We start from the raw sequence: 12,941 nt of genomic DNA, 5'->3' as shown, positions 1-12,941 counted from the left end.
TTTTACCATGAAAAACATTTTGGTGGTTTCTTAAAATGTTACTTAGGAGTTCCTGTTATGGCACAGCAGGTTAAAGATCTGTCATTGTCTTGCAGTGGCTCAGGTCACTACTAAGGCATAGGTTTGATCCCCGGCCCAGTTCAGTGCTTTAAGGATCTGGTGTTGCCCTGGTTGTGGCATAGGTCACAGCTGCAACTTGGATTCAATCCCTGGCCTGGGAACTTCCATACGCTGTGGGTGTGGCCATTTAAAAAAGAAATTACTTAAAATTACTACATGATCTAGAAATTTCACTCCTAAAGGTTTTCCAAGAAGAATTGAAAACAGATATTCAAACAAATACTTGTGCACTCCACTGATGTCTGAAGCAGCATTATTCACAAAGGCCAAAAGATGGAAAGAGCACCAATATTCATTGACAGGTGAAAGGCAAAATAAACTACAGTGTGTGTGTATATACCTATTTTTTTCCACCATGGACTATTACTCCGCCGTAAAGAGGAATGAAGTAGTGATATATGGTACAAGCTTCATGAACTTCAAAAATATTATGCCAAGCAAGAGAAGCAAGACACAAAAGGTCGCATATTGCATAACTCCACTTACATGAACTATCTAGAACAAGTAAACACAGAGACAGGAAAAGACTGGCAGTAACCCCAGATTGGTTGCAGGTAGTGGGGGAGTAATGGGGAATGACAATGGATGTAGGGTTTCTTCGGGGGTGATGAAAATGTTTTGCAGATAGACAGAGGTGATAGTTACACAACCTTGTGAATGTATCAAATGTCACAGGCATTTTGAAATGGCTACTTTTATGCTAAGTGAACTGTAAACTTCACCTCAATTTTAAGAAACCAGTGTGAATTTGGAGACAGTACAGATGAAAAAAGTGAGGGATATTGAGGGGTAATTCATTGAAGAGGAAGCATGCTCTGAGGCAAACAGATGAGATGGTCAGAGAAAACAAATCTAACTTTGAGTTCCATGCTCTATTCCCGGAACTACGTAGATTTCACGAAAAGTCTTTCAGTTAATGTGTCCACTGAGCACATCTGCAAGGTTACATGTAAGCCCATCCTGGAAGATGGTGGATGGTGTAAATATATAAATCACCTATTGAATTTCAGTGTGGGCAGGGGAATAAGGCCACAACTGTGAGATTTTTACTTGTGGTTTCAGTTATGGCCTTGAAAACGTTGTTCATCGTTTGGCACACAGCCGCCACCAAGTCATTTCAGAACATGGAAAGAGGATGCGGACACAAAATCCTGCTGAGGAAACAGTGATTTCTCCACCCAAATTGGGCTTTATTTATTCCTTATTAACATGTCCATGATATTCCTCCAAAGGCTAGGGAACTTTTCCAGGGACAGGAAATTTCAGATGAAAGAGTCCTGGGATTCATTCCATGTGTGAAGGTGGTGATAAAAGTGGAACCCCAACAAATAACTAAGAGGCTGTCTATTACTTAAATTCCTTCTAACAAGAAGGCAGCAGAGCACAGCAGTGAACAGTGAGGAATGGCGCAAAACCCCGAGATTTATGCAGGCTGGCTTTACTACCTGGGTGACCTTGAGAAAGCTAGTTATTAAATCCCTTTAAGCCTCAGATTCCTAAGCTGTGAAATGAAAACATCAATGTCTGCAGTGTAGGTTTTTATGAGGATGTCATAAGAGAGTGCAAGTAAAGAACGTGGCAACAGGAGATGCTCAGTTTATGGGAATCATGGTGATTTCCCCCCAACACCAACCTCTAGCTGCACATAGACTTGCTCAGGCATCTTCTGGCCATAGGTTTCCAAGAGCGTGATGGTTTCTTTCAGTGGTTCAAAGAGTTCATCAGTAGCTCTCTGCCGGCTTCTTACAGCCAAGAGGTGCCCCATGATGTCAACTAAACCATCATGATCACCTTCACTTAATTCTCGCTGCAGTCCAGCATCTGTCTCCTTTATAAATTCCTGCAGCTCATTCAGACTATAAAACACGCACATACACACAAATTAAGCTCATTAAAACATTTAGAAGTATAAGACTTCTGACTGAACCTCATTTTCACTATTTACCTAATTAAACATTACTTGTCTTTATGATAAAACTGGCAGTTTTAATGCTCTTAAAATTAATATCTCAATTTTAGTAAGCTGTCAGGTATTAAAAGTTATCATTCCAAACACCAAAGCACAAAAGGCTACCTGTCGATGACAAATCTCAAGAGATGCTCCTGAAACATCCAGCTCCATTTCCTAATAATGTTTAGCAAGCTCACTTTGAAAGGCTTCATGTCCACCTTGAACCAACTATCAAACACTCTGAAGTCATCAAATTTGCTCATCTGAACATACAAAGCCTCGTAAATGTCAATCTATAATTAGAAAAGAAATAACACATGTATAACAACTCAATCCAAAGCCAATAGCTACATTAAATGTGAAGGGATTTCCTTGCCTGTTCTTTGAATTGCTCAAGCGTTGGGGGTTGTTCAGGAATGTCTTCATCTGCAAGAGCATCTGTTTCCTCGGATGACACAGTATGGCCATACAGGAGGAAATGCTTCATGAACTCAGCTCGGTCATCCACCCAGAGGTAGGCATACATGTCCAGGGTGTTTCTGAAGTCCAAGACCTTACTGATGACATCTGCCACTCTCTTCATTATCTCCTGCCTGACCTCTGCCAGGCCCAGCATGTTGTCCATATCATTCTAAATGGGAGGAACATCAAGCATTTATCAAAATCCACCTGTACTACTGATTGTGAGCAATATACCATTATCCAAGTCCCAGGGGAGAGTAGTTGGTAAAATCCACAACTGTGTTGCTTTTCCCAACTTCTCCTTTCCTTGGGCTCCCCACTACCTCAATTTATTTTTGAATCATGAATATAAAAGCTAATTCCCATTTACAAAGAAAATACCTGGTAATTTGCTACTCCCAGGTGGGCTGCTACTCGCTTCATCTGGGCAGACATTCTGAAACTACTGCACAACATTTCTTCCACCAGATCATAGAAGCCATCCCCAGCCTCTCTTTCTAAAGAAGGTTTAAAGAGAATCTCAGGGGGCATTAAGATCATTTGAGCTTGAAAAAATGGTGCAGGTTTCAATTGTTTCTCTGTGTTCATCAGAAAGAAGTCTAAGTCATGCATTATAGCTTGAAAAAAGCCTTCCACCACGATGTCATCAATGAATTCTACATAAATCTTCCAGGTATCCAGAGAAGGATTGGCTTTGAAGAGCCTCCTGTTTTCCTACAAAGAGACAGGTATTAACAGATCAGTATAAGCAATACAGTGAGTATAGAAATGAAATCTATCCATTTAATTGCTTGTTAAAGGGGCTGCTTTTGGGGCACAACAGAGGAACACTCAAATGCTGGGCTGCAGAGTCTTAAACTAGAAGGCAACGATCCTAGCAGCATTTTATAACATTTAGTTCATTCATAAGATACATTCAAAAGTCCTTCTTTAAAAGAAAAATCATTATGAAGATTGTTAACTTCAAATACACATAAGAATTACACTAGTTCCCAATGCATCCTAGATGTATGGGGCCTGAGCTCTACTTCTTGGTCTGCCCTCACTCTGTGACCTTGAACTTTCCCTGCCAGGGGCTCACCAGTTTTCCAAACTGGCCCTCCCAAGACCACTGCTGTGGAATAACCAAAGATCACTAAGTCAGTCAAATACTATGGGCTCGAGGCCATTCTTGAAGACCCACAGTGTACCTATTATGTTAAAGTCCATTTAACCTGGCTTAGCCAATTATTTCCAAATACAAAAATATTTTTCACAAACCACCTATGAATAGCTTATGGAATAATAGTAACTCAGCTTGGGTAACACTGGCTTGGTGAAGTCCAAGTTCCCATAACACTTGAACAATATGAAATTCTTCTACCTGGGCATATTCCTAGTGTGTGGGTGAAATAATGAATGCTCATTGGGGCATGCAAGGGTATGACAGACATGGACATGGCAAAGGACTGCTAGAGGTTGAGCACAGTGTGGAAGGCCTAAGGATAGAGATTTGAAAAGACCAGATGGGCAGCAAGGTTGATTTCAGAACCTTGATTGGCAAAGGTGGTTTAGTTTACACAGGCCAGAGGGTAGATGCCCAAGGCAGAAACTACTGCAGCAAAAGGAAAAGAAGACTCTAAAATGAGAGCTGATTATAAGGTAGATTATGCTCTTTTTTTTTTCTTTTTTCTTTTCGTTTTCCACTGTACAGCAAGGGGGTCAGGTTATCCTTACATGTATACATTACAATTATATTTTTTCCCCCACCCTTTCTTCTGTTGCAACATGAGTATCTAGACAAAGTTCTCAATGCTATTCAGCAGGATCTCCTTGTAAATCTATTCTAAGTTGTGTCTGATGAGCCCAAGCTCCCGATCCCTCCCACTCCCTCCCCCTCCCATCAGGCAGCCACAAGTCTCTTCTCCAAGTCCATGATTTTCTTTTCTGAGGAGATGTTCATTTGTGCTGGATATTCAATTCCAGTTATAAGTGATATCATATGGTATTTGTCTTTGTCTTTCTGACTCATTTCACTCAGTATGAGGTTCTCTAGTTCCATCCATGTTGCTGCAAATGGCATTATGTCATTCTTTTTTATGGCTGAGTAGTATTCCATTGTGTATATATACCACCTCTTCCGAATCCAATTCTCTGTCGATGGACATTTGGGTTGTTTCCATGTCCTGGCTATTGTGAATAGTGCTGAAATGAACATGCAGGTGCACGTGTCTCTTTTCAGTAGAGTTTTGTCCGGATAGATGCCCAAGAGTGGGACTGCGGGGTCATATGGAAGTTCTATGGATAGATTTCTAAGGTATCTCCAAACTGTTCTCCATAGTGGCTGTACCAGTTTCCATTCCCACCAAGAGTGCAGGAGGGTTCCCTTTTCTCCACACCCCCTCTAGCACTTGTTATTTGTGGATTTATTAATGATGGTCATTCTGACTGGTGTGAGGTGATATCTCATGGTAGTTTCGATTTGCATTTCTCTTATAATCAGCGATGTTGAGCATTTTTTCATGTGTTTGTTGGCCATCTGTATATCTTCTTTGGAGAAATGTCTATTCGGGTCTTTTGCCCATTTTTCCATTGATTGATTGGCTTTTTTGCTGTTGGGTTGTATAAGTTGTTTATATATTCTAGAGATTAAGCCCTTGTCGGTTGCATCATTTGAAACTGTTTTCTCCCATTCTGTAAGTTGTCTTTGTGTTTTCTTTTGGGTTTCCTTTGCTGTGCAAAAGCTTTTCAGTTTGATGAGGTCCCATGGGTTTATTTTTGCTCTCATTTCGATTGCTTTGGGAGACTGACCTGAGAAAATATTCATGATGTTGATGTCAGAGAGTGTTTTGCCTATGTTTTCTTCTAGGAGTTGGATGGTGTCCTGTCGTCTATTGAAGTCTTTCAGCCATTTGGAGTTTATTTTGGTGCATGGTGTGAGGGTGTGTTCTAGTCTCATTGCTTTGCATGCAGCTGTCCAGGTTTCCCAGCAATGCTTGCTGAATAGACTTTCTTTTTCGCATTTGATGTTCTTGCCTCCCTTGTCAAAGATTAATTGACCGTAGGTGTCAGGGTTTATTTCCGGGTTCTCTATTCTGTTCCATTGGTCTGTCTGTCTGTTTTGATACCAGTACCACACTGTTTTGATGACTGTGGCTTTGTAGTATTTCTTGAAGTCTGGGAGAGTTATGCCTCCTGCTTGGTTTTTGTTTCTCAGGATTGCTTTGGCGATTCTGGGTCTTTTGTGGTTCCATATAAATGTTTGGATTGTTTGTTCTAGTTCTGTGAAAAATGTCATGGGTAACTGGATAGGGATTGCATTGAATCTGTAGATTGCTTTGGGTAGTATGGCCATTTTTACAATATTGCTTTTCCCAGTCCAGGAACATGGAATATCTTTCCATTTCTTTACATCTTCTTTGATTTCTTTGATTAAAGTTATAGTTCTCGGCATATAGGTCCTTTACCCCCTTGGTCAGGTGTATTCCGAGGTATGTGATTTTGTGAGGTGCAATTTTAAAAGGTATCGTATTTTTGTATTCCTTTTCTAATACTTCATTGCTGGTATACAGAAATGCAACTGACTTCTGAATGTTCATCTTATATCCTGCTACTTTGCTGAATTTATTCATCAGTTCAAGGAGTTTTGGGGTTGAGTCCTTAGGGTTTTCTATGTATAGTATCATGTCATCTGCATACAGTGACAGTTTGATCTCTTCTCTTCCTATATGGATGCCTTTTATTTCTTTTGTTTGTCTAATTGCTGTGGCTAGGACTTCCAAAACTATGTTGAAGAGCAGTGGTGAGAGTGGGCATCCCTGTCTTGTTCCAGATTTGAGTGAGAAAGCTTTCAGTTTTTCCCCATTGAGTATTATATTTGCTGTGGGTTTATCATAAATGGCTTTGATTATATTCAGGAATGTTCCCTCTATACCCAGTTTGGCGAGGGTCTTGATCATGAATGGATGTTGGACTTTGTCAAATGCTTTTTCTGCGTCTATTGAGATGATCATATGATTTTGACTTTTTTTTGTTAATGTGGTGTATGATGCTGATTGATTTGCGTATGTTGAACCATCCTTGTGAACCTGGGATGAACCCAACCTGGTCATGGTGTATAATTTTTTTGGTATGTTGTTGGATTCGGTTGGCTAAGATTTTGTTGAGAATTTTTGCATCTATATTCATCAATGATATTGGGTGATAGTTTTCTTTTTTGGTGGTATCTCTGTCTGGTTTTGGAATGAGGGTGATGGTGGCACTAGAATGTCTTTGGGAGTATTCCTTCTTCTTCAACCTTTTGAAGAGTTTAAGGAGGATGGGCACCAATTCCTCTTTATATGTTTGATAGATTCACCTGTGAAGCCAACTGGTCCTGGACTTTTATTTGTAGGGAGTGATTTCATGACCTCTTCAATTTCATTTCTAGTGATAGGTCTGTTAGTTGGTCTGTTTCTACTTGATTCAGTTTGGCAGGCTGTAAGATTCTAGAAAATTGTTCATTTCTTCCAGATTGTCAAACTGTTGCATATAGTTGTTCATAGTATTCTCTTATGGTTTCTTGTATTTCTGCTGTATCCGTTGTGATTTCTCCTTTTCATTTATCATTTTGGTTATTTGGGTTCTTTCTCTCCTCTTTTGAGTGAGTCTGGCCAGGGGTTTGTCCATTTTGTTCCCTTTTCAAAGAACCAGCTCTTGGTTTTATTAATTTTCTCTATTGTTTTTTGAGTCTCTATTTTATTGATTTCTTCTTTGATCTTTATAATTTCCTTCCTTCTGCTGACTTTAGGCCTTTTTTGTTCTTCTTTTTCTAATTCATTTAGGTGGAGGGTTAAGTATCCATTTGGGATCTTTCTACTTTTTTGAGAAAGGCCTGTATTGCTATAAATTTCCCTCTGAGCACTGCTTTCGCAGCATCCCATAGATTTTGAGCGGTTGTGTCTTCATTATCATGTTTCAAGGTAGTTTTTAATTTCCTTCTTGATTTCCTCATTGACCCATTGGTTTTTTAGTAGCATGTTGTTTAGTCTCCATGCAGTAGGTTTTTTCTCTTTCCTTTTCCCATGGTTGATTTCTAATTTCATGGCATTGTGGTCAGAGAAGAATTGAGTAATTTCTATGCTCCTAAATGTATTGAGATTAGCTTGTGTCCCAATATGTGGTCGATTCTTGAGAATGTTCCATGCGATTTGAGAAGAGTGTGTATTCTGTTTTTGGAGGTAGTATCCTGAAGATATCAATGAAGTCTAATTTTCTATTGTTTCCTTTAGGATCTCTGTTGCTTTATTGGTTTTCTGTCTAGAGGATCTGTCCATTGATGTGAGGGGGGTATTAAGGTCTCCTACTATGATTGTATTCTCATCAATATCTCCCTTTATGTCTGTTATATTTGTTGTATGTATCTGGGTGCTCCTGTATTTGGGGCATATATGTTGACGATAGTAACTCCTCTCCTTGGATGGATCCCTTAATCATTAAGTAGTGTCCTTCTTTGTCTTTCTTTATGTCTTTTGTTTTAAAGTCTATTTTGTCTGATATGAGCGTTGCGACTCCTGCTTTTCTGCCATGTCTATTGGCGTGAAATATTTTTCCCACCCTTCACTTTCAATCTATATGTATCTTTTGTCCTAAGGTGAGTTTCTTGTAGGCAGCATATTGAAGGTTTTTGCCTTTTTATCCACTCAGCCACTCTGTGTCTTTTGATTGGGGCGTTCAGTCCATTGACATTTAAGGTGATAATTGATAGATGATTATTTATTGCCATTTGAACCTCATGTTCCAGTTGATTCTATGGTTCTCCATTCTTCCTTTCTTTTTTTTTTTTTTTTTGGTTGGATGGTCTCCTGTTATTATCTGCTTGAGTGTATTTTTTTTTCATTTTTTTCAAATGCATATTTGGTTTTGGCTTGTGGTTGCCCTGTTTTTAAGTATGCTAACCCCTTCCCATAATTGAGTGTTTTAGCCTGATGGTCCTGTAAGTTCAAACACTTCATTACTATATTAAAATTAAGAAGAGAAACAAACAAACAAACAAAAAGGGTTATTTACTTCCTAACATCCCTTGCCCACATTTTATGGTTTTGATGACTCTTTTTATTTTTTCTTTTTAATTTTATTTTGTTTGAAGCATGTTCATGATTAAATCTGTATGCTGGCTATATGAGGGACTGCTCTCTGATTGCGGTTTCCTCAGTCCTAGTTCTATCCTCTTCCTCTTCTTTTCTTTTTTTTTTCTTTTTTTTCTTTTCTTCCTTTCCTTCCTTCTTTTTGGTTAGAGAAGCCCTTTCAATATTTCCTTTAACCTGGGTTTTGTTGTTGCGTATTCTTTAAGTTTTTGTTTGCTGGAAAAAATTTTTATTCCCCCTCTATTTTAAAATGATATTCTTGCTGGATAGAGTATTCTAGGTTGCATATTTTTTTCCTTTTAGCACTTTAAATATCTCTTGCCATTCCCTCCTGGCCTGTAGTGTTTCTGTAGAAAGTCCAGCTGATATTCTTATGGGGGTTCCCTTGTAGGTAACATTCTGTTTTTCTCTTGCTGCCTTTAGGATCCTCTCTTTATCACTAACTTTTGCCATTTTTATTATGATGTGTCTTGCTGTGGGTCTATTTGGGTTCCGTTTGTTTGGGGCCCTCTGTGCTCTTGTATCTGAACCCAGCATCCTTTAGATTTGGGAAGTTTCCATCGATACTTTCTTCAAATATATTTTCCATCCCCTTATCTTTCTACTCCTTCTGGAATTCCTATTATGCGTAGATTGGCCCGCTTTATATTATCCCATAGGTTTCTTATATTGCTTTCCAGTTTTTTTATTCAGTTTTCTGTCTGTTGACCGGATTGAGTGATTTCCATTATTCTATCTTCCATATCACTGATTCATTCGTCTGCATTATTCATTCTGGTTTTTACTGCCCTTAGTTCAGTTTGCATCTCTGCAAATGAATGTTCTAGTTTTTCTTGGCTCCTCCTTATATTTTCTAGTTCCTTTCTGAGGGTATCTGCATTACTGTTCATATCTTCTCTTAATTCCTTCAGTATTTTCACTATTTCTCTTTTGAACTCCAGGTCTGTCAGACTGCAGAGATCTGTTTCATTGTTGACTGTTTTAGGTGAGTTCTTCTGTTGGTTTGACTGGGGGTGGTTTCTCAGCTTCTTCACCTTGCTTGTTGTTTTCTTTCTCCTGAGGGAGGTGTACTCTCCGTTATTGGGCAGTGTTTGCCTTGTCACTGCTGTGGAATATTTCCTGAGGGCTGGCATTGTTGGTCAATCTTTTTTGAGGCAGTGTGGCTTTTCTGGAGTGTTGATGGGGCTAACAGTGTTTCTTTGAAGCAAAGGAGGACTTCCTGAGGACAGACAGGACTGGGAGGTCCACACCACGATGGTAGAAGACTTCACTTGGTCATGCCGAGCTTGCTCTGGTGTTTTTAGGCTGTGGGGTTCTTGCAGGGGGTTGGTGGTGTTGGGCAGCTGTTCCTCAGGAGTGCAGCACCCCCTGGGGGCTGGAGCAGCTATCTGGGTCACTGAGAACCTAAGAGGCTCTTCCCTAGGGCAGCCCAACTCAGAAGGACAGCCTGCGAATGTAGGCGGATCTTTTCACAGTCTGGCCAAGCTTGTTGCAGCTTTTCTGGGCTGCAGGGGCTCTTCTAGGGCGCTGGTGGTGCTGAGCAGCTATTCTGTGGGAGTGGGGCACCCCCTGGGGGCTTGGGCGGGTAGCAGGGCTGTTGGAAACCCCCGCTCCTCCCTGTGGCAGCCTGACTCATAAAAACCGTCCGAGAGTTAGGCAGATCTATTCACGGCCTGGCTAGGCTTGTTCTAGCTTTTCTGGGCTGCAGGCCTTTTCTCTCGGGGGGCTGGTGGTGTTGGTGCTGCTCTGCGGAAGTGTAGCCCCTCCAAAGGGCAAGCAGGCCTGTGCAGGACAGCCCTGCAGTGGTAGGCTTCAGGCAATTGTTGAGGCCAGCCTCCTGGATGGCAGGCAGCCCCGTTCGGGCGAGAGCGTAGGGGGTGGCGGGGGTGGGGGGAGGGCATGCACTGGGAAGCACAGCTTTCAGCTAGCTAGCGGGCCTGTAAGCTTGCTGTGGCGTGGGGGGTATTCTTTGGGGACCCACCCCTTCTTTTCTCCCCTCCCCAGCAGGGGTGCAGACCAGGCTCTTCTCCCAGGTTCCTTCTGATGCGGCTTTCCACTTCCCCGCCCCTAGAATATTGCTCCCTTTCTCTGTGACAGCTTTGTTTTCTAGTCTCCCAGGCAGTCTCTGCCCCGTCAAATGGTTTCTAGACCTCCCAAGCAGTTTCTGCTCCGCCCCACCCCCCCAGCCCGTTCTAACCTCTGGAAGTCCTAGTCCTGGCAAACAGAGAAGAAAAACAAATAAAAGGAATCCAAATTGGAAAAGAATTCCAAACTGGAATTCTCACTACATAGAGATGACATGATACTATATATAGAAAATCCTAAAGATGCTACCAGAAAACTACTAGAGCTCATCAATGAATTCGGTAAAGTTGCAGGATACAAAATTAATACACAGAAATCTATTGAATTCCTACATACCAACAATGAAAGATTAGAGAGAAATTAGGAAAACAATTCCATTTACCACGGAAAAGTAAATAAAATACCTAGAGATAATCATGCCTAAGGAGGCAAAAGATCTGTATTCTGAAAACTACAAGATGCTGATGAAAGAAATCAAAGAGGACACAAACAAATGGGAAGACAGACCATGCTCTTGGATATGAAGAATCAATACTGTCAAACACTACACTACCCAAGGCAATTAAAGATTCAGTGCAATCCCTATCAAATTACCAATGACATTTTTCACAGAACTAGAACAAAGTTTTTAATTTTGTATGGAAACACAAAAGATGCTGAATAGCCCAAAGCAATTTTGAAAAAGAAAAACAGAACTGAAAGAATCAGGTCTCAGAGGTCAGACCATACTACAAAGCTATAAGTCACCAAAGCAGTATGGTACTGGCATAGGCACGTGCACGTAAGTGTGCATGCGCGCGCGCGCACACGCACCCACACACACACACAACACACACACACACTAAACAGAAGTACAGATCAGTGGAATAGGATAGAAAGCCCTACAATAAACCCACACACCTATGGGCAAGAACATACAGTGGAGGAAAGATAGTCTCTTTAATAAGTGGTACTAGGAAAACTGGACAGCTACATGTATAAGAATGAAATTAGAACACTGATCTAACACCACAGATAAAAATAAACTCAAAATGGATTAAAGACCTAAACATAAGGTCAGATACTATAAATCTCTTAGAGGAAAACATAGGCAGAATACTCTAAGACACAAACCACAGCAGTATCTTTTTTTTGTGTGTGTGTGTGTCTTTTGTCTTTATTTTGTTGTTGTTGTTGCTGTTGTTGTTGTTGCCACCTCTTGGGCCGCTCCCGCGGCATATGGAGGTTCCCAGGCTAGGGGTTGAATCGGAGCTGTAGCCACCGGCCTACGCCAGAGCCAACAGCAACGCGGGATCCGAGCCTCGTCTGCACCTATACCACAGCTCACGGCAAACGCCGGATCGTTAACCCACTGAGCAAGGGCAGGGACCGAACCCGCAACCTCATGGTTCCTAGTCGGGTTCGTTAACCACTGCACCACGACGGGAACTCCTTTTTTTGTGTGTGTGTGTGTGTGCAGTATCTTTTTTGATCCACCTCTGAGAGTGATGAAAATAAACATGAAAATAAATTAATTAAACTTAAAAGATTCTGCACAGCAAAGGAAGCCAAAAAGAAACCAAAAAGATAACCAAGAGAATGGGAGAAAAAAAAGCAACTGATAAGAGATTAGTCTCCAAAATATATAAACATCTCACACAGCTTCATATAAAAAAAAAAACAGCCCCAATCAAAAAATGAGAAGATCTAAACACACATTTCTCCAAAGAAGACAGACGGCCAAAAAGCACATGAAAAGATATTCAACATCACTAATTATTAGAGAAATGCAAATCAAAACAACTATGAGGTATTATCTCACATCAGTCAGAATGGTCATCATTAAAAAGGCTACAAATAATAAATGATGGAGAGGGTGTGGAGAGAAGGGAACCCTCCTACTCTCTTGTTGGGAGTGTAAACTGGTACAACCGCTATGGAGAACAGTATGGACCTTCCTCAGAAAACTAAATACAGAACTACCATCACACTCCTAGGCATATATCCAGAGAAAACTGTCACTCAAAAAGATAATGCACCCCAGTGTTCATTGCAGCACTATTTACAAAAGCCAAGAGATGGAAACAACCTTAATGTCATTGACAGAGGAATGGATAAAGAAGATTCAGTACATATATACAATGGAATATTACTCAGCCATAAAAAGGAACAAAATAATGCCATTTGCAGCAACATAGATAGATACAGAGATTACCATATTTAGTGAAGTAAATCAGAGA

The 12,941-nt window shown here is 40.7% G+C and overlaps 1 protein-coding gene across 2 annotated transcripts in view; it reads right to left on the bottom strand.

Moving 5' to 3' along the window:
- DNAH11 (dynein axonemal heavy chain 11) overlaps positions 1–12,941 on the bottom strand; it is a 344,143-nt gene that overhangs the window by 268,274 nt on the left and 62,928 nt on the right. For both annotated transcript variants that reach the window (XM_047753939.1, XM_047753940.1), the window contains 4 exons: positions 2,915–3,247; positions 2,448–2,702; positions 2,195–2,364; positions 1,754–1,976 (listed from right to left, as the gene is read on the bottom strand). In XM_047753939.1, coding sequence (XP_047609895.1) covers positions 1,754–1,976; positions 2,195–2,364; positions 2,448–2,702; positions 2,915–3,247 — 981 coding nt within the window. The remainder of the gene's footprint in view (positions 1–1,753; positions 1,977–2,194; positions 2,365–2,447; positions 2,703–2,914; positions 3,248–12,941) is intronic.

This window comes from Phacochoerus africanus, chromosome 11, assembly GCF_016906955.1.
Source record: "Phacochoerus africanus isolate WHEZ1 chromosome 11, ROS_Pafr_v1, whole genome shotgun sequence".
Taxonomy (NCBI): domain Eukaryota; kingdom Metazoa; phylum Chordata; class Mammalia; order Artiodactyla; family Suidae; genus Phacochoerus; species Phacochoerus africanus.
This window is presented reverse-complemented; position numbering and strand designations above follow the sequence as displayed.